At 44.9% G+C, this 24,743-nt stretch overlaps 1 protein-coding gene across 2 annotated transcripts; it reads left to right on the forward strand.

The window, feature by feature from the left end:
* The first annotated feature begins 387 nt into the window (after window positions 1-387).
* Window positions 388-18,596, forward strand: depdc7a (DEP domain containing 7, paralog a). 2 transcript variants are annotated; one of them, XM_038995867.1, is made up of 10 exons: window positions 388-709; window positions 5,072-5,159; window positions 8,951-9,404; window positions 13,244-13,374; window positions 13,496-13,688; window positions 15,897-16,117; window positions 16,435-16,577; window positions 16,741-16,866; window positions 17,986-18,064; window positions 18,205-18,596. In XM_038995867.1, exons 3-10 carry the CDS (start codon window positions 8,962-8,964, stop codon window positions 18,417-18,419), a joined length of 1,551 nt encoding a protein of 516 aa, XP_038851795.1. In that variant the 5' UTR covers window positions 388-709; window positions 5,072-5,159; window positions 8,951-8,961; the 3' UTR covers window positions 18,420-18,596. The 2 variants fall into 2 exon arrangements, with proteins under 2 accessions (XP_038851795.1, XP_038851787.1); XM_038995859.1 differs by lacking the exon at window positions 5,072-5,159.
* The last annotated feature ends 6,147 nt before the right edge of the window (window positions 18,597-24,743 follow it).

The raw sequence follows: 24,743 nt of genomic DNA on the forward strand, positions 1-24,743 counted from the left end.
TTTGCCTTTATGGTGTCATAACCAAAGAATACCCATGACGAGTGAATGTGGTTCACTGGTTGAATGTGACTGAAGCTAGCTATAGCTGTGATTTTAATCTTTAATTTCATACAACCACGGTGTTCATCTCCGATGTTTTCAGATCTGAGTCATGCTGGTGGGAATTCTTTAGGAGGTAGCCTAACAATAGTTTATTGCCTGGTTAACTGCTGATCAAACATGTCCCTGTAATTTACATGTGACAGGCTAAATGTAAGATGTCAATTCAGAACATGTAAACAGCTGAAGTGTATAAACCTTTGGTCTCTGTTAAAGAATTTGAAACCTATAAAATGAATGGTGTGTGTGTGCGCGCGCGAAAGTGTGAGAGAGACCAAGAGGGGGAGACAGAGAGATTACGGGGGAAATGTAACACTTTAAAAAATCTTCTCGGTCTTTTCATATTCTAAATGTCTAAAAAGCGAAATACTTATCATGTAAATGAGGTTGGAGGTGGAGGCGTTATTTCACGTTGTAATCGTCCTGAATAACTTGTAGCGAGCGAGGCGGTTTCGGGTCGACTTTGCAGTTGCGTCACTGTGGTGCGAGAAGGAACTTTGGAGATAGCAAGAGGACAGACGTTAGTAGCAGGAGCCAAATGATACCGTGGAAAAGAGAGGTAGCCGTTTAGCGCTCCGGGAACTTTTTTTCATGCTGCACAAACCACGAGGTAGGCCTAATAATATATTTAATCCTTTATGATAACTTTGAAATGTTTTTATTATTATTACGAAATCATGTCACAGCCTTTGTTTCGTTTCCCAATAAGCCTATCAGAAAATGTTAGAGAAAGTGATTTGATTTGGCTACAGTTTCAATGAATGTGTCAGTACATAAGTGTTTAGGCCATGGAGCTGAATAGATCCAAATGGTTTATAGTTGAAATGTCCTATGGCTCCGTTTTTAGGTGTAACATAGATGGGTCACATCCCAGTCAACTAGACTATATAGCCTGTAATTGCTCAACATTTTATATATTGTTTCCTAATGTGACAATAAACAGTTCATATTTTCAAATAATTAATTCATTACCATAGCTACATACATTATTAGGCTACTTTGAGGGTCTTTTTTCTTCGGAGGAACAACAGTATTTCCGATCCCAATGATTTATGGCAGTGCAGTTTCTCAGCTCTTGTAGACTATAGGCATAATCTGCAGTGAGAGGTATTTAGACTCAAATTCAAACTGCATGGGTTTTAGATGTACGTTAGTATTTTCCTTCGGGCTCTATCAGTTGTGACTAGTCTGAGCGCGTGAAGGAATGAACGTCACAGAACCAAGCCTAGTTTACTTTCTGTCTGATGCCTGTTGCTTTTTGTCATTCTTCGAAATCTCCTTCTTAATAGGCTATATAAAAAAAGTAAAACCATGAAAATAATCATGTAAAACTCCAAGGTATTCTACCTGAGCCTAATTCTTTCCAATAGGTGCATTTACGGCTACAGCAGATAGTCTCCCCTACCAGTCAACACGTTCCATTTGGGTGATACTGTTCCCATTGGGATTATTTACCTGCATGGTGTGCAAACACACCGCTCTCTGTTGCCCTTGACCGAATACAGCGAATTCCCACCTGATGCAACGCGCCCGCGAGAGGAGAGCTGGGGACTGAGGGAGGGAGGGAGGGGACGTGGAATGTTTGGCGACAGCTATGCAAACTGGCTCCAGTCTCAGTCGGGGCGGGAAAACCGAGGTGACAGACCATTCCGATTCCCAGGATTGTTTTCATCCGCAGATCGACCCCGTGAACTCCTCAACTCGAGTGATGCTGACATTGAGCAGATCCGGATTACTGTACCAGGATCCCCAGACGGGTTTTCCAGATGGTCGCCCTCTAATACCGCTTTCTTAACCCCCAAATGAAGGATTCCACTCTAATGCAGTTTACAGTAATTTATCCAGTAATGGGGTTTTCTGGGTGTTAAACCAATGAATGTCTTGTAATCCTGTGTAATTGTATTTCACCCTCATGTCTTTTTCCAGGCCTGCATTAGGCTGCTATTACATTGTCATCAATATCAGCCTGTAGGTTCTTTGTTTTTCACGTAATCATTTTAGTCATTTAGCAGACACAATTTACACTAGTGAGTTTTCATACTGGTCCCCTGTGGGAATCGAACCCACAACCCTGGTGTTGCAAGCACCATGTTCTACCAATTGAGCTTAATCTCCCTCTGTTTGACATCTATTCAGTTGATATCTCTCATACGGTGCCCAATACTTTTGGTCTATGGTGTATGTATCAACCATGCTGTGATGGTCATGTCAGGTTATTAACCATGCTGTGATGGTCATGTCAGGCTATTAACCATGCTGTGATGTTCATGTCAGGTTATCAACCATGCTGTGATGGTCATGTCAGGTTATCAACCATGTCAGGTTATCAACCATGCTGTGATGGTCATGTCAGGTTATCAACCATGCTGTGATGGTCATGTCAGGTTATCAACCATGCTGTGATGGTCATGTCAGGTTATCAACCATGCTGTGATGGTCATGTCAGGCTATCAACCATGCTGTGATGGTCATGTCAGGTTATCAACCATGTCAGGTTATCAACCATGCTGTGATGGTCATGTCAGGTTATCAACCATGCTGTGATGGTCATGTCAGGTTATCAACCATGCTGTGATGGTCATGTCAGGTTATCAACCATGCTGTGATGGTCATGTCAGGTTATCAACCATGCTGTGATGGTCATGTCAGGTTATCAACCATGCTGTGATGGTCATGTCAGGTTATCAACCATGCTGTGATGGTCATGTCAGGTTATCAACCATGCTGTGATGGTCATGTCAGGCTATCAACCATGCTGTGATGGTCATGTCAGGTTATCAACCATGCTGTGATGGTCATGTCAGGTTATCAACCATGCTGTGATGGTCATGTCAGGTTATCAACCATGTCAGGTTATCAACCATGCTGTGATGGTCATGTCAGGTTATCAACCATGCTGTGATGGTCATGTCAGGTTATCAACCATGCTGTGATGGTCATGTCAGGTTATCAACCATGCTGTGATGGTCATGTCAGGTTATCAACCATGCTGTGATGGTCATGTCAGGTTATCAACCATGCTGTGATGGTCATGTCAGGTTATCAACCATGCTGCGATGGTCATGTCAGGTTGTCAACCATGCTGTGATGGTCATGTCAGGTTATCAACCATGCTGTGATGGTCATGTCAGGTTGTCAACCATGCTGTGATGGTCATGTCAGGTTGTCAACCATGCTGTGATGGTCATGTCAGGTTATCAACCATGCTGTGATGGTCATGTCAGGTTATCAACCATGCTGTGATGGTCATGTCAGGTTATCAACCATGCTGTGATGGTCATGTCAGGTTATCAACCATGCTGTGATGGTCATGTCAGGTTATCAACCATGCTGTGATGGTCATGTCAGGTTATCAACCATGCTGTGATGGTCATGTCAGGTTATCAACCATGCTGTGATGGTCATGTCAGGTTGTCAACCATGCTGTGATGGTCATGTCAGGTTATCAACCATGCTGTGATGGTCATGTCAGGTTATCAACCATGCTGTGATGGTCATGTCAGGCTAAGATCTTTTATTGTTATTTTATCCTGAGTTGTGCTGTTATTCAGGCTATCAGCTGTCTGTCAAACAGCTGTAGTGACTGGACAGTGCCTGTTACAACATAGTTCATTGGTTACATCAGTAATATGCAAAACCTTCCAAGTGGTACAGGATATTGTGTTGTCTGAGTGCCGTCCGAAGAGGGAAGCTGTGTTTGACATGAATGGGACACATTAACCTGTTCATGGAGATAGGAGACATCCAGCACCTTCTTCCTCATGGACCTGTTCTGTTACGGCAATGAAAGGAAAGTGAATGTCTGCTCACTGCCTGCTACCTACGCTCCAGGTGGAAGGTGCCCTTTGACACAGATCTAGAATCAGATTACCATCCTCAAATCATAACCTTAACCATTAAGGGTGAAAATGTAAAACATGATGTTAGATCATCTTAGGAGCAACTTTCTCCGACTCCGTCTGGTGCTGTCTGGCACGGTCTTCATTGAGCTAGTCGTGTGTTTTGGGGTCATAATGGTCTTTATCAGGTTGTGATGTCATATGAGTCTGTAGTGGTGCTGTGAGGAAGGGATTGAAAAGGTTCAGTCCCCAGTGTTCTATTCTCAGCTCCTTCCTGAACACTGCACTAACATTTGCTTACCAGACTTTAAATGGTTCCCGCTGGGGGAGGAATAAAAGCTTCTCACAGACCTACAACACACACACACACACACACACACACACACACACACACACACACACACACACACACACACACACACAAAACGAGGACGTCACCAATCCCCTCACCCCTCACCCCTCTCCCCCTCTTCATCTCAACGAGGACTTCACCAGCCCTTCACCCCTCACCCCTCTCTCCCTCCCCTCTCTTCTCTTGGTCTATGTGGTTGGTGACCTCCCCTCCCTTCTCTTGGTCTATGTGGTTGGTGACCTCACCTCCCCTCTCTTCTCTTGGTCTATGTGGTTGGTGACCTACCCTCCCTTCTCTTGGTCTATGTGGTTGGTGACCTCCCCTCCCCTCTCTTCTCTTGGTCTATGTGGTTGGTGACCTCCCCTCCCCTCTCTTCTCTTGGTCTATGTGGTTGGTGACCTCCCCTCTCTTCTCTTGGTCTATGTGGTTGGTGACCTCCCCTCCCTTCTCTTCTGTTGGTCTATGTGGTTGGTGACCTCCCCTCCCCTCTCTTCTCTTGGTCTATGTGGTTGGTGACCTCCCCTCCCCTCCCTTCTCTTGGTCTATGTGGTTGGTGACCTCCCCTCCCCTCTCTTCTGTTGGTCTATGTGGTTGGTGACCTCCCCTCCCCTCTCTTCTGTTGGTCTATGTGGTTGGTGACCTCCCCTCCCCTCTCTTCTCTTGGTCTATGTGGTTGGTGACCTCCCCTCCCCTCTCTTCTGTTGGTCTATGTGGTTGGTGACCTCCCCTCTCTTCTGTTGGTCTATGTGGTTGGTGACCTCCCCTCCCCTCTCTTCTCTAGGTCTATGTGGTTGGTGACATCAGATAAATAAGCCATTTAAGGTGCAGCAGTTGAAGTAGAGCCATGCGTTGATGAACAGCGTATTGAGGTAAAAGTGTGGGTTGCTATGTGTGTGTCTGCCTGTAATTACATCTGCATGTGAAGATTACAGAAGGTTTTTGATGAGTTTGAAATCTGAAATCTGATCTGATGACGTTCAGTGTGTGTGATGTGGGATACGGCCCACCCTGTTGATGTGGCTGGACAGGAAAGAGCATGCTGGGATAGATCGGCCTGGAGACAAGAAGCTGACAATCTCATCATTGTGACTGCGATAGCCCTGGAGATGCGGCTGACAATCTGATCATTGTATCAGAGTTGGATGAAGAGGGATGGGTGCGGTGTGTACATCTGTTTTGTGTGTGTGTGTGTGTGTGTGTGTGTGTGTGTGTGTGTGTGTGTGTGTGTGTGTGTGTGTGTGTGTGTGTGTGTGTGTTAGAAGAGTGTCTGTGTATGTTATAGGGGATCGGTTGGGGAGGGACATTAGTCCCAATGGTGCCATTACAAGGCTTGTTAGAGCATTACACTGTGTGTGGTGTGTGGTGTGTGTGTGTGTGTGTGTGTGTGTGTGTGTGTGTGTGTGTGTGTGTGTGTGTGTGTGTGTGTGTGTGTGTGTGTGTGTGTGTGTGTGTGTGTGTGTGTGTGTGTGTGTGTGTGTGTGTGTGTAATGTCAAGGCTGGTGAGTGTGCTATTGTTCTTGGCCTAGAAGGTTCTTTACTGAGATGTTAAACTGTTGAAGAGCTCTGTAAAGGAGATGTTGATTTGTTGAAGAGCTCTGTAAAAGAGATGTTGAACTGTTGAAGAGCTCTGTAAAGGAGATGTTGAACTGTTGAAGAGCTCTGTAAAGGAGATGTTAAACTGTTGAAGAGCTCTGTAAAGGAGATGTTGATCTGTTGAAGAGCTCTGTAAAGGAGATGTTGAAGAGCTCTGTAAAGGAGATGTTGAACTGTTGAAGAGCTATGTAAATGAGATGTTGAACTGTTGAGGAGCCCTGTAAAGGAGATGTTAAACTGTTGAAGAGCTCTGTAAAGGAGATGTTAAACTGTTGAAGAGCTCTGTAAAGGAGATGTTGATCTGTTGAAGAGCTCTGTAAAGGAGATGTTGAAGAGCTCTGTAAAGGAGATGTTGAACTGTTGAAGAGCTCTGTAAAGGAGATGTTGATCTGTTGAAGAGATCTGTAAAGGAGATGTTGAAGAGCTCTGTAAAGGAGATGTTGAACTGTTGAAGAGCTCTGTAAAGGAGATGTTGAACTGTTGAAGAGCTCTGTAAAGGAGATGTTGAACTGTTGAAGAGCTCTGTAAAGGAGATGTTGAACTGTTGAAGAGCTCTGTAAAGGAGATGTTGAACTGTTGAAGAGCTCTGTAAAGGAGATGTTGAACTGTGGAAGTGCTATGTAAAGGAGATGTTGAACTGTTGAAGAGCTCTGTAAAGGAGATGTTGAACTGTTGAAGAGCTCTGTAAAGGAGATGTTGAACTGTTGAAGAGCTCTGTAAAGGAGATGTTGAACTGTTGAAGAGCTCTGTAAAGGAGATGTTGAACTGTGGAAGTGCTATGTAAAAGAGATGTTGAACTGTTGAAGAGCTCTGTAAAGGAGATGTTGAAGAGCTCTGTAAAGGAGATGTTGAAGAGCTCTGTAAAGGAGATGTTGAACTGTTGAAGAGATCTGTAAAGGAGATGTTGATCTGTTGAAGAGCTCTGTGAAGGAGATGTTGAACTGTTGAAGAGCTCTGTAAAGGAGATGTTAAACTGTTGAAGAGCTCTGTAAAGGAGATGTTGAACTGTTGAAGAGCTCTGTAAAGGAGATGTTGAACTGTTGAAGAGCTCTGTAAAGGAGATGTTGAAGAGCTCTGTAAAGGAGATGTTGAACTGTTGAAGAGCTCTGTAAAGGAGATGTTGAACTGTTGAAGAGCTCTGTAAAGGAGATGTTGAACTGTTGAAGAGCTCTGTAAAGGAGATGTTGAACTGTTGAAGAGCTCTGTAAAGGAGATGTTGATCTGTTGAAGAGCTCTGTAAAGGAGATGTTAAACTGTTGAAGAGCTCTGTAAAGGAGATGTTGATCTGTTGAAGAGCTCTGTAAAGGAGATGTTGAAGAGCTCTGTAAAGGAGATGTGGAACTGTGGAAGAGCTCTGTAAAGGAGATGTTGAACTGTTGAAGAGATCTGTAAAGGAGATGTTGAAGAGCTCTGTAAAGGAGATGTTGAACTGTTGAAGAGCTCTGTAAAGGAGATGTTGAAGAGCTCTGTAAAGGAGATGTTGAACTGTGGTAGAGCTCTGTAAAGGAGATGTTGAACTGTTGAAGAGATCTGTAAAGGAGATGTTGAAAAGCTATGTAAAGGAGATGTTGAACTGTGGAAGAGCTCTGTAAAGGAGATGTTAAACTGTTGAAGAGCTCTGTAAAGTAGATGTTGAAGAGCTCTGTCAAGGAGATGTTGAAGAGCTCTGTCAAGGAGATGTTGAACTGTTGAAGAGCTCTGTAAAGGAGATGTTGAAGAGCTCTGTAAAGGAGATGTTGAAGAGCTCTGTAAAGGAGATGTTGAACTGTTGAAGAGCTCTGTAAAAGAGATGTTGAACTGTTGAAGAGCTCTGTAAAGGAGATGTTAAACTGTTGAAGAGCTCTGTAAAGGAGATGTTAAACTGTTGAAGAGCTCTGTAAAGGAGATGTTAAACTGTTGAAGAGCTCTGTAAAGGAGATGTTGAACTGTTGAAGAGCTCTGTAAAGGAGATGTTAAACTGTTGAAGAGCTCTGTAAAGGAGATGTTAAACTGTTGAAGAGCTTTGTAAAGGAGATGTTGATCTGTTGAAGAGCTCTGTAAAGGAGATGTTGAAGAGCTCTGTAAAGGAGATGTTGAACTGTTGAGGAGCTCTGTAAAGGAGATGTTAAACTGTTGAAGAGCTCTGTAAAGGAGATGTTAAACTGTTGAAGAGCTCTGTAAAGGAGATGTTGATCTGTTGAAGAGCTCTGTAAAGGAGATGTTGAAGAGCTCTGTAAAGGAGATGTTGAACTGTTGAAGAGCTCTGTAAAGGAGATGTTAAACTGTTGAAGAGATCTGTAAAGGAGATGTTAAACTGTTGAAGAGCTCTGTAAAGGAGATGTTGAACTGTTGAAGAGCTCTGTAAAGGAGATGTTGATCTGTTGAAGAGCTCTGTAAAGGAGATGTTGAAGAGCTCTGTAAAGGAGATGTTGAACTGTTGAAGAGCTATGTAAATGAGATGTTGAACTGTTGAAGAGCTCTGTAAAGGAGATGTTGAACTGTTGAAGAGCTCTGTAAAGGAGATGTTAAACTGTTGAAGAGCTCTGTAAAGGAGATGTTAAACTGTTGAAGAGCTTTGTAAAGGAGATGTTGATCTGTTGAAGAGCTCTGTAAAGGAGATGTTGAAGAGCTCTGTAAAGGAGATGTTGAACTGTTGAGGAGCTCTGTAAAGGAGATGTTAAACTGTTGAAGAGCTCTGTAAAGGAGATGTTAAACTGTTGAAGAGCTCTGTAAAGGAGATGTTGATCTGTTGAAGAGCTCTGTAAAGGAGATGTTGAAGAGCTCTGTAAAGGAGATGTTGAACTGTTGAAGAGCTCTGTAAAGGAGATGTTAAACTGTTGAAGAGATCTGTAAAGGAGATGTTAAACTGTTGAAGAGCTCTGTAAAGGAGATGTTGAACTGTTGAAGAGCTCTGTAAAGGAGATGTTGAACTGTTGAAGAGCTCTGTAAAGGAGATGTTGATCTGTTGAAGAGCTCTGTAAATTCTACTACTCAGATATAAAGAGTGGACTTTAGAACACTGTGATCTGTACTGAATTTACTGAGTTTTATTCTCTCTCACCCCCCCTCCTCCTATTCCCTCCCCCAGGAGAGCAGGGCATGGCCGGTAAGCCGTTCCGGGCCACCTTCATCTGGAGCAGCATCATCGCCAACCTCCAGCAGCGCGTCCAGGTCAAGCGCCACCGTCATAAGCTCAAGACCTACCATGACTGTTTCCTGGGGTCAGAGGCTGTGGACGTGGTGCTGGCCCATGTCATCCAGTCCCGGTTCTGTGGTGATGCTGAGGTGCCTCGCTCCAAGGCCGTACGCCTCTGCCAGACCCTGATGGACTCGCGGGTGTTCGAGGCGGTGGGCACCAACGTATTTGGGAATAAGGAGAAGGGGCGTGCCATCTTCGAGGACAGTAGCTATAGTCTGTACCGGTTGCTTCCGTCTAGTCCCACTACCATGACCAGCTCGCACTCGACGAGCACCATCACCATCGAGAGTGGATACGACTCGCCGAGCAAACACCGGAACAGCTACAGCCCACCTCTCAAACGGTACGGTCAGCTGAGTTTAAAGCTTTCTTCATCAGTTGAAATGTTTCGTAATCCTTCCCAAATAGCGGATTAACAATGGATTCATTTTATGAGGGCTTTCACCCCAACACTCAACTCATGTATCACCAATGACCTCTGTGACCTTGTGCTTACTCTCACTGATTGGTGCTTCTCAGTTGTCCAATCAAGGCTCTCCTTGCTGATGTTTGTGATAATGTCCCGTAAACCTAATTGACATGATTCCTATGATTTTTGGCTCTGTATGAAAGAACAGGTCTTTTTTCTCTCCACCCAAACACACAGTTAGACACTCGGTCAGAGAGCTCCTTGTTAGGCAGTGAGACAGGGACTGTATGGTTTGACTCAGAGTTCTGTAAGTGATTATGGGTTTAGAGAACTTGCCACAGAGCCTGCAGATTTGGCACCGTTGGTCATTATTCTGGGAAGTCCAGACATAAAGAGTTGATGTCAATGCTTTCAGTCTGTGTTGTGGATGCTATGTGTCTCTCTTCTGTCTTTAAGAGTGTAGAACATTAAGTAGCCATTCTACATGAAACTTTAATTTTTTCTAAAGAATGACTTAAGGAAACTAGAGTGTAGAGGACTGAGATCTGCCCTGAGATCAACAGGAGAAGTGAAGTGATGATAATATCATATGGCCATTGGCCATGGTGGCTCTCTGGCCTCCCCCTAACCATGTGAAGTGGTCCTGAGTGACAGCTCAGGAATGTACCCATGAAAACCTGCTGCCTCCAATCTGTTTCACTGAGATGAAAGAGTGGAGAGAGAGTAGGTAGAGAGAGAGAGAGAGAGTAGGTAGAGAGAGAGAGTAGGTAGAGAGAGAGAGTAGGTAGAGGTAGAGAGAGAGAGAGAGAGTAGGTAGAGAGAGAGAGATTAGGTAGAGGTAGAGAGAGAGAGTAGGTAGAGAGAGAGAGAGAGAGTAGGTAGAGAGAGAGAGAGAGAGAGAGTAGGTAGAGAGAGAGAGAGAGAGAGTAGGTAGAGAGAGAGAGAGTAGGTAGAGAGAGAGAGAGAGCAAGAGAAAGTAGAGAGAGAGTAGAGAGAGAGAGAGTAGGTAGAGAGAGAGAGAGCAAGAGAAAGTAGAGAGTAGGTAGAGAGAGAGGAGAGAGTGGAGAGAGAGAGAGAGATAGTAGAGAGAGGGGACTCCTATGGTAGGTACACCTATAGCTCATCTAGTATTGTAGACTACTTTATCACTGACCTCAACCTAGAGTCACTCAGAGTCTCTCAGAGCGTTCACAGTCAGCCCACTGACACCCCTATCAGACCACAGAAAAATCACAGTCTACTTGAACAGAGCAATACTCAATCATGAGGCATCAAAGCCAAAGGAACTGAGTAACATTAAGAAATGCTATAGATGGAAGGAATGTCGTTTGGAAACCTACCAAAAACCAATTAGGCAACAACAAATCCAATCCCTTTTAGACAATTTCCTGGACAAAACGTTCCTCTGTAATAGTGAAGGTGTAAACTTGGCAGTAGAAAATCTTAACAGTATATTTCACCTCCCAGCTTCCTTATCAAATCTAAAAATCTCAAATAGAAAACCAAAGAAAATGAACAACGATGACAAATGATTTGATGAAGAATGCAAAAATCTAAGAAAGAAATTGAGAAACCTGTCCAACCAAAAACATAGAGACCCGGAAAACCTGAGTCTACGCCTTCACTATGGTGAATCACTAAAACAATACAGAAATACACTTCGGAAAAAGAAGGAACAGCACGTCAGAAATCAGCTCAATGTAATTGAAGAATCCATAGACTCTAACCACTTCTGGGAAAATTGGAAAACACTAAACAAACAACAACACAAAGAGTTATCTATACAAAATGTTGATGTATGGGTAAACCACTTCTCCAATCTTGTTGGCTCTATAACAGAGAACAAACAGCATATATACATGATCAAATACAAATCTTAGTATCAACTATTAAAGACTACCAGAACCCACTGGATTCTCCAATTACCTTAAATGAACTACAGGACAAAATAAACCCTCCAACTCAGAAAGACCTGTGGTGTTGATGGTATCCTCAATGAAATGATCAAATATACATACAACCAATTCCAATTGGCTATACTAAAACTCTTTAATATCATCCTTAGCTCTGGCATCTTCCCCAATATTTGGAACCAAGGACTGATCACCCCAATCCACAAAAGTGGAGACAAATTTGACCCCAATAACTACCGTGGGATATGCGTCAACAGCAACCTTGGGAAAATCCTCTGCATTATCATTAACAGCAGACTTGTACGTTTCCTCAGTGAAAACAATGTACTGAGCAAATGTCAAATTGGCTTTTTACCAAATTATCGTACGACAGACCATGTATTCACCCTGCACACCCTAATTGACAAACGAACAAACCAAAACAAAGGCAAAGTCTTCTCATGCTTTGTTGATTTCAAAAAAGCCTTCGACTCAATTTGGCATGAGGGTCTGCTATACAAATTGATGGAAAGTGGTGTTGGGGGAAAAACATACGACATTATGAAGTCCATGTACACAAACAACAAGTGTGCGGTTAAAATTGGCAAAAAACACACACCTTTCTTCACACAGGGTCGTGGGGTGAGACAGGGATGCAGCTTAAGCCCCACCCTCTTCAACATATATATCAACGAATTGGCGAGGGCACTAGAACAGTCTGCAGCACCCGGCCTCACCCTACTAGAATCCGAAGTCAAATGTGTCTACTGTTTGCTGATGATCTGGTGCTTCTGTCACCAACCAAGGAGGGCCTACAGCAGCACCTAGATCTTCTGCACAGATTCTGCTAGACCTGGGCCCTGACAGTAAATCTCAGTAAGACCAAAATAACGGTAAAATTAAAAGAAAAAAAAGGTCCAGTCGCCAGGACCACAAATACAAATTCCATCTTGACACCTTTGCCCTAGAGCATACAAAAAACTATACATACCTTGGTCTAAACATCAACGCCACAGGTAACTTCCACAAAGCTGTGAACGATCTGAGAGACAAGGCAAGAAGGGCATTCTATGCCATCAAAAGGAACATAAAGTGTGACATACCATTTAGGATCTGGCTAAAAATACTTGAATCAGTTATAGAACCCATTGCCCTTTATGGTTGTGAGGTCTGGGGTCTGCTCACCAACCAAGAATTTACAAAATGGGATAAAACACCAAATTGAGACTTTGCATGCAGAATTCTGCAAAAATATCCTCAGTGTACAACGTAGAACACCAAATAATGCTTGCAGAGCAGAATTAGGCCGATACCCGCTAATGATCAAAATCCAGAAAAGAGACGTTAAATTGTACAACCACCTAAAAGGAAGCGATTCCCAAACCTTCCATAACAAAGCCATCACCTACAGAGAAATGAACCTAGAGAAGAGTCCCCTAAGAAAGCTGGTCCTGGGGCTCTGTTCACAAACACACCTCTGGGGTGTACTATCTCTGGGGTGTGTTTGAGAGAAAGAGAGAGAGATTTATTTTAAAGTCAGAGCTACACGTTTAGGTGAACTGTGCTCCCAAGAAGTTTTCTATAAAAACTCACCAAGCTCACTCTTGAGGCAACGTTTGATTGCACCAATTACAGCATGTAAAATGTACTGATTCTATCAAAAGCCAAAGAGGAGTGGAGAAGGAAATTGGTAGAGTATTTGTTTTGCTAAATGTGTTTTCCCACCAATTTCACCAAATCCTCTTTCACTAAGTAGACATATTCTGGTCACCTGTGATTGAAAAATACAATTTTCTAAACGCTACTTTGAGTTCCAGTAATAACAGGTCTGTAATTGGCCCAATCATGTCCACTGATTTCTCTCACTATGTTTGTCCTCAGTAAAGAGGACCAGTACTCCAACAACCACTCTCCGGTCAAAACAGACAAATCACTAGAGGACGTGTTGGGGAACCTCAACCTCACCTCAACCATCACCCCACAGATGATCAACCTCGGCCTCTCACAGGAGTGTAAGTGTCCATAGAAAATATATGTTGGCATGTGTCCCTGAATGATTATCAGTGTGTGTTTGTTACTTTGGTAGTGTGTATGTGTGGTAAAGTGGCCGTTATAGTGACTTGTTTTCCTCAGTGGTGGACGAGGTGTGGCGCCAGCAGACAGTGTTCAGGCTGCTACAGCTGATAGAGCTCCCCCTTCTGGAGAGTCTGTTGGAGGGAGAGGAGCGGCCCAGGCCCCCTCTACACAGCATGGACAGTGACCCAGACCTGCTCTACACATCCAGCTACCTGGACAGAGAGGTCCTGAAGGCCTTCAGCGAAGCACAGTACGTCTCCTATTACTACTACTACTACTACTACTACTACTACTAGTCCTACTTCTACTACTACTAGTCCTACTACTACTACAACTAGTCCTACTACTACTACAACTAGTCCTACTACTACTACTAGTACTACTACTACTACTAGTCCTACAACTAGTCCTACTACTACTACTACTAGTACTACTACTACTACTAGTCCTACTACTACTACAACTAGTCCTACTACTACTACTACTACTACTACTACTAGTTCTACCACTACTACTAGTCATACTACTACTACAACTAGTCCTAATACTACTACTACTACAACTAGTCCTACAACTACTACTACTACTAGTCCTACTACTACTACTACTACTAGTCCTACTACTACTACTACTACTAGTAGTTCTACTACTACCACTACTACTAGTCCTACTACTACCACTACTACTAGTCCTACTACTACTAGTCCTACTACTACTACTACTACTACAACTAGTCCTACTACTACTACAACTAGTCCTACTACTACTACTACTACAACTAGTCCTACTACTACTACTACTACAACTAGTCCTACTACTACTACTACTACTACTACTACTAGTCCTACTACTACTACTACTAGTCCTACTACTACTACTACTACTACTAGTCCTACTACTACTAGTCCTACTACTACTACTACTAGTCCTACTACTACTACTACTACTAGTCCTACTACTACTACTACTACTACTAGTCCTACTTCTACTCCTACTACTACTACTACTATTAGTCCTACTACTACTATTAATACTACTACTACTAATAGTCCTACTACTACTACTACTACTACTACTATTAGTACTACTACTACAAATATTAGTCCTACTACTACTACTACTACTACTATTAGTCCTACGACTACTACTACTATTAGTCCTACTACTACTACTATTAGTACTACTACTACTACTATTAGTACTACTACTACTACTACTACTAATAATAATAACATTTGTCCTACTACTATTAGTACTACTACTACTACTAATACTACTACTACTAATAATAATATTAGTCCTACTACTACTACTATTAGTACTACTAGTACTACTACTACTACTACTACTACTACTACTACTACTACTACTAATAATAATAATAATATTAGTCCTACTACTACTACTATTACTACTACTACTACTACTAATATTAGTCCTACTACTACTACTACTACTACTAGTCCTATTTCTACTTCTTCTCTCCGTCTCTCTTTCCTTCCCCATCCCCCCACCCTCTTCCATTTAATTGTTTGTTCCAGGCATAGGTAAGGACATTCACAGGCATAAGGCTAATTGACTGACTATCTGCAGTTAAAGCTTGCCGAGCACATTCAATACCGTTCGTGTTATACGTAAAGCAGCCGATTTTGATCAAAGAAGGCCTTTCTCTAATAAAGTGACATCTCCATTCTCTCCCACTCCCTGCGAATCATAGTCTACAGATTTATCTGACTGGGCAGAAATGTATGGCCGGTAGTCTTGTTAGGCTTTGGTTGGCGTGTGTACTGTATGTCCAGCCTTTCAACATGGTGCGGCCAGACGCCTAGCGTAGCCTCTGTCACAGCAGGGCAGCGTTATGTAATGGAGCTGGTGTTTGTGTGCGTGTCAGTGAGGGCCTCTCTCTGTATTGATGCTGCCCCCAGGGCTCTCTGGCACTCAGGGACAAATGGCCAACTGACTGCAGTCACTGGGCAGTGGTTGTCTGAAAGTCAAGAGCAGCTTGACTGAACCTGTCTGTCTCTCTCTGATCTGTCTCTCTCCTTTCCCCTCTCTCTCTTTACTGAACCTGTCTGTCTCTCTCTGATCTGTCTCTCTCCTTTCCCCTCTCTCTCTTTACTGAACCTGTCTGTCTCTCTCTGATCTGTCTCTCTCCTTTCCCCTCTCTCTCTTTACTGAACCTGTCTGTCTCTCTCTGATCTGTCTCTCTCCTTTCCCCTCTCTCTCTTTATCGGCATGGGAAACGTATGTTTACATTGCCAAAGCAAGTGAAATAGATAATAAACCAAAGTGAAATACTCTCTCTCATCTCCTTACCTCTCTCTTTCTCTATGATCTCTTTCTCTCTCTCTGATCTCTTTCTCACTCGCTGATCTCTCTCACATCTCTCTCTTCTCTCTCCTCTTTAGATTGGTTTCATTTACTTCATAACTTATAATCTCCTCCCTCCCTCTCTCAGGGCTGATGAGTGGTTGTCGGCGGCGGTGGACTGTCTGGAGTTCCTGCCAGATGACTTGGTGGTTGAGGTGAGCAGGGGTCTGCCCCGCTGCGGTGAGGACCAGGGCCAGTGTAAGAGACTGGTGTATGGGATCCTGGTCCAGCACTACGGAGAGACACAGCACCCTCCACTACTCAGCAACCACGTCTTCGACATCCACTCCAGCATCTCTGAACTACTGGGTAACAGCCATATACATGGTCTATGTGCTCTAGGGCATTTCCCCTGTCTAAATGGGTTTAGACTTTTTAATAACAAGTATTGTGCAAGGGATTCATTCAGCTGATTAAACCAGTAGGTGAAAGCCCAAACGTCATGACTGGGGACAGAAAGAAGGGGGCTCAGATTTCTCTGCTGACTCTCACGAGGACCCTGAAGCCACACCTGGGGTTATCAACTAGTTTGGCTAAGATCCTCTCTCATGAATTCACACACCTGTGATTCCTCCCAGCCTGCCAGGGACAATAACACCTATCCCGTCCTCTCTGTGTGTCCATAGTGAATGGGAAGAGGGAGCAGGCTCTGGAGGCCCTACAGCTGTGTCTGAAACTACAGGACTCTCGCAGTAAAGAGGAACTACGCAGACTTCTGCGATTCATGGCTGTCGCTGCCAAACCACAGGAGGTCAAACTGCACAAAGAGGTGAGGGGTGTGTGTGTGTGTGTGTGTGTGCGTATACTGCTACAGCTCTCCCTGACTGTGTGTTTGTGTGTTCCAAACTACTCCAAGAGGTCAAGGATCATATCTAGCAGCCACTCTCTGTATTCTGTATGTACGTAGATGTGAACGTTGTGTTGTTTTCCAGGTAGAGAACAGGATGGCGGTGAAGAGATCTTTCTCTAGTGCCATCGTCTACAGCATGAGACTGGCCAAGGGGAAGGTTGACCTACTGGTGCTGTTTATGGTGGAAAACCACGGTGACGTCTTCAAGGTGTGTGTGTACTCATATTTTATCAGACTGTGTGTGTGTGAATAGGTGAACAGGTAGCGTGGGTGTGTGTGTGTGAATAGGTGAACAGGTAGGCGTGGGTGTGTGTGTGTGAATAGGTGAACAGGTAGGTGTGGGTGTGCGTGTGTGTGAATAGGTGAACAGGTAGGTGTGGGTGTGCGTGTGTGTGAATAGGTGAACAGGTAGGCGTGGGTGTGTGTGTGTGAATAGGTGAACAGGTGGGTGTGGGTGTGTGTGAATAGGTGAACAGGTAGGCGTGGGTGTGTGTGTGTGAATAGGTGAACAGGTAGGTGTGGGTGTGTGTGTGTGAATAGGTGAACAGGTAGGCGTGGGTGTGTGTGTGTGAATAGGTGAACAGGTAGGCGTGGGTGTGTGTGAATAGGTGAACAGGTAGGCGTGGGTGTGTGTGTGTGTGAATAGGTGAACAGGTAGGTGTGGGTGTGCGTGTGTGTGAATAGGTGAACAGGTAGGCGTGGGTGTGTGTGTGTGTGAATAGGTGAACAGGTAGGCGTGGGTGTGTGTGTGTGTGAATAGGTGAACAGGTAGGCGTGGGTGTGCGTGTGTGTGAATAGGTGAACAGGTAGGCGTGGGTGTGTGTGTGTGTGAATAGGTGAACAGGTAGGCGTGGGTGTGTGTGTGTGTGAATAGGTGAACAGGTAGGCGTGGGTGTGCGTGTGCGTGTTTACTACTCAAACAGTCTGTTAATTGACTGTTTTCTACTCAAACAGTGGGAAGAACTTTGAATAGGACTTCATGAAAGACACTGATCTGAACACTCTTAGAAAAAAGGTGCTATCTAGAACCTAAAAGGGTTCTTCGGCTGTCCCCATAGGAGAACCCTTTCCACAGAGGGTTCTACCTGGAACCAGAAATGGTTCTACCTGGAACCAAAAAAGGTTCTCCAATGGGGACAGCCCTTTTGGAACCCTGTTTTGGTGTGTAATGTGTGTAATGCCAGCCAGGCTACCACATCTGATAGCTTTAATATTGGAGTCGAGCTCAAACAGTGAGTACAGTTTGTAAACACAGAGTTGTGTGAGATTAAACAGATGAAAGCAGCGATGATCACATGGTTTAACTTATATGATCCTCTCCTTTCAGATTCCAGTGTCGTTGCACAAACTTGTGAGCGATAGACTGACCAACATTGTGAAGGGGAAAGACCCACAAGTCGTAACAGGTATGGGAGCTTTTGGTGTCTGTTTTGTTTGATTGTCTGTCTGTCTAGCTGTACTAATATCTGACAAAGCTTTACCTACCTTCTGTGTTTTGTGTGGGGAATGAAGACGTAATGCCCTCTCTATCTTTCTCTTCACTCAGTCTCTACATACTGCAGGCGAGTCAATAGAAAAGCGTACGTGGAGAGCAAACAGAAGACTACCAAAGAGGAACTATGGGCTCTACTGAAGACAATCCACGAGAACCCCAAACTGTCCAGCAAAGAGAAGAGACGCTTGCTAGGACAGTTCTACAAGGGGCATCCTGAGATCTTTGTACAGTACTTTGGAAGCAGATTGTCAAGTGATGATCTGTAGCTAACTAGGGTGATATTTAAGTGAATAACTAATGTATTATTTGTAAAAATAAAAGACAGACAGACAAAGGTGATGTAAATGTTGTAGAAATGCAGTGTACAAATAGATTTTATTTACTTCACTCATGTGAAGAGTTGAATGTGAAAGCTTGAATAAAATGTGAGAATTGTTTTATAAGTTAATGTGGAATTCTCTTCTTTTGGCTGCTACAGGGCCAATCATCTCTGATGACATTTTGATAATAGAATTTCATGCTCAAATTGGATGTCAGCCTTATGAAGTAAAGATTGTCTCAGAAGGAAAGGAACCCATTTGTCCTGTCTTCCAGTGCAACTGGGACATTCAACATTTATACAGAAATATGTTCAGACAATTACAGTCCTAGACAACTTCCCAGAAATATAATTTAAATACACCGATTAGAGACTACAAGTGTCTGTCAAAATATAATAGATATTATTTGACATGTATACGGTTCCTCTGGCAACAGGCTGAACAGAAAGTGTTATTGAGAACTCTAATTGTGTGACAGATGCACATGGCTTCTAGTGTTGTATTCCTCAACAAAACCCTGAGTCTGCTGCCACTTTGGGAGGAGAAGGTCAGGAGAAGTTCTGCGTATCCTGTTTCAATGAATGGATTCTTTCTCTGTGGTTCCACAATGCGGAGATGGTGTGGGAAATAAAGATGAAGCATTTCAGAACGGGCTGACGTGAGGCCGTCCGGTCTAGTCCACTCTCTGTCATGTGGTTTGCTCACACAATATCATTCAAAGTATAACAATGTCCAGAGATTGAGATCAGGCCGGAGGAAATTTGAAATCCCCAAGTTTGAGTCCTATTTCTTTTCCCACTGTTGTAAACATTCATTGAAATTCATATCCATATTCATACCATCCCTCGAGGTCTTTCTGATCTCTGTAGCTCAACCAACAGAGTAGCTTCCTCAGCAATAGAGAGACTATTGTTACTCAACAGCTGACAGTTACATAGCTAGACTCATTCATTCTCTGGGTTTCCATATCCCGTATTGTCCCAGAGAAGACAGACTTCTTAGCCTGCATTCCCCAACGCTACGTCAACATCTTGTTTGTCAAGGCAGCAACAACTTGGCTTCAGGAGAAAGATTGTCAATCAGTATAGGGACGCCTAATTGGTTAATCGGGTTCTCTGATACTGATGTGACTTAATGGCCTAGTTTAGCCTACTAGATCAGGAAAGTGCTTGTCACAGTTTTCAGGGTCCTTAACCGCATCTCACTAAGTTCATTTAGGCAACCAATAACTGTATTTACACACGTAGACATATTACTGGCTGAACTGGTCATTACCCAGAGTTCTAGGAAAACTGCAACATGTCTGAGTCATCAGTGTTCTCTGTGAAATTAGGAATCTGACAAGATATTCCCAGTCCACACAGTATTCATTTAGGTTAAGTTACCAATGCTTGTGTTACCTGCTGTGGAAATATTACTTTTATAAATTGTACATTCACCAGATTTTGAGGAAAGGATATAATGTTGGTGTCCATCACTGTGTCTAGTGAAGTGAGGAATCTGACAAGACCTTCTCAAACCCACATACAGTACTCAGGGTTTCTCAATGGATGGTCTTGTCCGTTCACAGACAGTACTCAGGGTTTCTCAATGGATGGTCTTGTCCGTTCACAGACAGTACTCAGGGTTTCTCAATGGATGGTCTTGTCCGTTCACAGACAGTACTCAGAGTTTCTCAATGGATGGTCTTGTCCGTTCACAGACAGTACTCAGGGTTTCTCAATGGATGGTCTTGTCCGTTCACAGACAGTACTCAGGGTTTCTCAATGGATGGTCTTGTCCGTTCACAGACAGTACTCAGGGTTTCTCAATGGATGGTCTTGTCCGTTCACAGACAGTACTCAGGGTTTCTCAATGGATGGTCTTGTCTGTTCACAGACAGTACTCAGGGTTTCTCAATGGATGGTCTTGTCTGTTCACAGACAGTACTCAGGGTTTCTCAATGGATGGTCTTGTCCGTTCAGACAGTACTCAGGGTTCCTCAATGGATGGTCTTGTCCGTTCACAGACAGTACTCAGGGTTTCTCAATGGATGGTCTTGTCCGTTCACAGACAGTACTCAGGGTTTCTCAATGGATGGTCTTGTCTGTTCACAGACAGTACTCAGGGTTTCTCAATGGATGCTCTTGTCCGTTCACAGACAGTACTCAGGGTTTCTCAATGGATGGTCTTGTCCGTTCACAGACAGTACTCAGGGTTTCTTAAAGTATGCTCTTGTCCGTTCACAGCTGCAATTAAGGGAGATGCCCGTCATAACCAGACAACACTTCACCTTTACATATTTACATTTACATTTACATTTAAGTCATTTAGCAGACGCTCTTATCCAGAGCGACTTACAAATTGGTGCATTCACCTTAAGATATCCAGTGGAACAGCCACTTTACAATGGTGCATCTAAATCTTTTAAGGGGGGGGGGGGGGGGGGGGTCAGAAGGATTACTTTATCCTATCCTAGGTATTCCTTATAGAGGTGGGGTTTCAGGTGTCTCCGGAAGGTGGTGATTGACTCCGCTGTCCTGGCGTCGTGAGGGAGTTTGTTCCACCATTGGGGTGCCAGAGCAGCGAACAGTTTTGACTGGGCTGAGCGGGAACTGTACTTCCTCAGAGGTAGGGAGGCGAGCAGGCCAGAGGTGGATGAACGCAGTGCCCTTGTTTGGGTGTAGGGCCTGATCAGAGCCTGAAGGTACGGAGGTGCCGTTCCCCTCACAGCTCCGTAGGCAAGCACCATGGTCTTGTAGCGGATGCGAGCTTCAACTGGAAGCCAGTGGAGAGAGCGGAGGAGCGGGGTGACGTGAGAGAACTTGGGAAGGTTGAACACCAGACGGGCTGCGGCGTTCTGGATGAGTTGTAGGGGTTTAATGGCACAGGCAGGGAGCCCAGCCAACAGCGAGTTGCAGTAATCCAGACGGGAGATGACAAGTGCCTGGATTAGGACCTGCACCGCTTCCTGTGTGAGGCAGGGTCGTACTCTGCGAATGTTGTAGAGCATGAACCTACAGGAACGGGCCACCGCCTTGTTAGTTGAGAACGACAGGGTGTTGTCCAGGATCACGCCAAGGTTCTTAGCGCTCTGGGAGGAGGACACAATGGAGTTATCAACCGTGATGGCGAGATCATGGAACGGGCAGTCCTTCCCCGGGAGGAAGAGCAGCTCCGTCTTGCCGAGGTTCAGCTTGAGGTGGTGATCCGTCATCCACACTGATATGTCTGCCAGACATGCAGAGATGCGATTCGCCACCTGGTTATCAGAAGGGGGAAAGGAGAAGATTAATTGTGTGTCGTCTGCATAGCAATGATAGGAGAGACCATGTGAGGTTATGACAGAGCCAAGTGACTTGGTGTATAGCGAGAATAGGAGAGGGCCTAGAACAGAGCCCTGGGGGACACCAGTGGTGAGAGCATGTGGTGAGGAGACAGATTCTCGCCACGCCACCTGGTAGGAGCGACCTGTCAGGTAGGACGCAATCCAAGCGTGGGCCGCGCCGGAGATGCCCAACTCGGAGAGGGTGGAGAGGAGGATCTGATGGTTCACAGTATCAAAGGCAGCCGATAGGTCTAGAAGGATGAGAGCAGAGGAGAGAGAGTTAGCTTTAGCAGTGCGGAGCGCCTCCGTGACACAGAGAAGAGCAGTCTCAGTTGAATGACTAGTCTTGAAACCTGACTGATTTGGATCAAGAAGGTCATTCTGAGAGAGATAGCAGGAAAGCTGGCCAAGGACGGCACGTTCAAGAGTTTTGGATAGAAAAGAAAGAAGGGATACTGGTCTGTAGTTGTTGACATCGGAGGGATCGAGTGTAGGTTTTTTCAGAAGGGGTGCAACTCTCGCTCTCTTGAAGACGGAAGGGACGTAGCCAGCGGTCAAGGATGAGTTGATGAGCGAGGTGAGGTAAGGGAGAAGGTCTCCGGAAATGGTCTGGAGAAGAGAGGAGGGGATAGGGTCAAGCGGGCAGGTTGTTGGGCGGCCGGCCGTCACAAGACGCGAGATTTCATCTGGAGAGAGAGGGGAGAAAGAGGTCAGAGCACAGGGTAGGGCAGTGTGAGCAGAACCAGCGGTGTCGTTTGACTTAGCAAACGAGGATCGGATGTCGTCGACCTTCTTTTCAAAATGGTTGACGAAGTCATCTGCAGAGGGAGGAGGGGGGGGGAGGGGGAGGAGGATTCAGGAGGGAGGAGAAGGTGGCAAAGAGCTTCCTAGGGTTAGATGCTTGGAATTTAGAGTGGTAGAAAGTGGCTTTAGCAGCAGAGACAGAAGAGGAAAATGTAGAGAGGAGGGAGTGAAAGGATGCCAGGTCCGCAGGGAGGCGAGTTTTCCTCCATTTCCGCTCGGCTGCCCGGAGCCCTGTTCTGTGAGCTCGCAATGAGTCGTCGAGCCACGGAGCAGGAGGGGAGGACCGAGCCGGCCTGGAGGATAGGGGACATAGAGAGTCAAAGGATGCAGAAAGGGAGGAGAGGAGGGTTGAGGAGGCAGAATCAGGAGATAGGTTGGAGAAGGTTTGAGCAGAGGGAAGAGATGATAGGATGGAAGAGGAGAGAGTAGCGGGGGAGAGAGAGCGAAGGTTGGGACGGCGCGATACCATCCGAGTAGGGGCAGTGTGGGGAGTGTTGGATGAGAGCGAGAGGGAAAAGGATACAAGGTAGTGGTCGGAGACTAGGAGGGGAGTTGCAATGAGGTTAGTGGAAGAACAGCATCTAGTAAAGATGAGGTCAAGCGTATTGCCTGCCTTGTGAGTAGGGGGGGAAGGTGAGAGGGTGAGGTCAAAAGAGGAGAGGAGTGGAAAGAAGGAGGCAGAGAGGAATGAGTCAAAGGTAGACGTGGGGAGGTTAAAGTCACCCAGAACTGTGAGAGGTGAGCCGTCCTCAGGAAAGGAGCTTATCAAGGCATCAAGCTCATTGATGAACTCTCCAAGGGAACCTGGAGGGCGATAAATGATAAGGATGTTAAGCTTGAAAGGGCTGGTAACTGTGACAGCATGGAATTCAAAGGAGGCGATAGACAGATGGGTAAGGGGAGAAAGAGAGAATGACCACTTGGGAGAGATGAGGATCCCGGTGCCACCACCCCGCTGACCAGAAGCTCTCGGGGTGTGCGGGAACACGTGGGCAGACGAGGAGAGAGCAGTAGGAGTAGCAGTGTTATCTGTGGTGATCCATGTTTCCGTCAGTGCCAAGAAGTCGAGGGACTGGAGGGAAGCATAGGCTGAGATGAACTCTGCCTTGTTGGCCGCAGATCGGCAGTTCCAGAGGCTGCCGGAGACCTGGAACTCCACGTGGGTCGTGCGCGCTGGGACCACCAGGTTAGGGTGGCCGCGGCCACGCGGTGTGAAGCGTTTGTATGGTCTGTGCAGAGAGGAGAGAACAGGGATAGACAGACACATAGTTGACAGGCTACAGAAGAGGCTACGCTAATGCAAAGGAGATTGGAATGACAAGTGGACTACACGTCTCGAATGTTCAGAAAGTTAAGCTTACGTTGCAAAAATCTTATTGACTAAAATGATTAAAATGATACAGTACTGCTGACTGGTGAAGTAGGCTAGCTAGCAGTGGCTGCGTTGTTGACTTTGTTTGAAAGTGTAGCTGGCTAGGTAACCTCGATAATTAGTCTAAACTACACAATTATCTTAGATACAAAGACAGCAAAGACAACTATGTAGCTAGCTAACACTACACTAATCAAGTCGTTCCGTTGTAATGTAATAGTATCTACAGTGCTGCTATTCGGTAGAAGTTGGCTAGCTGGCTAGCTAGCAGTGTTGACTAGGTAGGAGAACGGTGGCGCGGCGGACGAGAGTAGCTGGCTAGCTAACCTCGATAGTTACTCTAAACTACACAATTATCTTAGATACAAAGACAACTATGTAGTTAGCTAACACTACACTAATCAAGTCGTTCCGTTGTAATGTAATAGTTTCTACAGTGCTGCTATTCGGTAGAAGTTGGCTAGCTGGCTAGCTAGCAGTGTTGACTAGGTAGGAGAACGGTGGCGCGGCGGACGAAAATAGCTGGCTAGCTAACCTCGATAGTTACTCTAAACTACACAATTATCTTAGATACAAAGACAGCAAAGACAACTATGTAGCTAGCTAACATTACACTAATCAAGTCGTTCCGTTGTAATGTAATAGTTTCTACAGTGCTGCTATTCAGTAGAATAGCAACTTCGGTAGAAGTTGGCTAGCTGGCTAGCTAGCAGTGTTGACTACGTTAGAAGTGCGAAAATAGCTGGCTAGCTAACCTAGATAATTACTCTAAACTACACAATTATCT

This window comes from Salvelinus namaycush, chromosome 1, assembly GCF_016432855.1.
Source record: "Salvelinus namaycush isolate Seneca chromosome 1, SaNama_1.0, whole genome shotgun sequence".
NCBI lineage: Eukaryota > Metazoa > Chordata > Actinopteri > Salmoniformes > Salmonidae > Salvelinus > Salvelinus namaycush.

What these genes read in the sequence shown, in the direction of transcription:
- depdc7a (XM_038995859.1), top strand. An exon ending in CCTCGGCCTCTCACAGGAGT is followed by an intron (nt 13,375 to 13,495) that starts GTAAGTGTCCAT and finishes TGTTTTCCTCAG; the next exon opens with TGGTGGACGAGGTGTGGCGC. An exon ending in AGGTCAAACTGCACAAAGAG is followed by an intron (nt 16,578 to 16,740) that starts GTGAGGGGTGTG and finishes GTTGTTTTCCAG; the next exon opens with GTAGAGAACAGGATGGCGGT.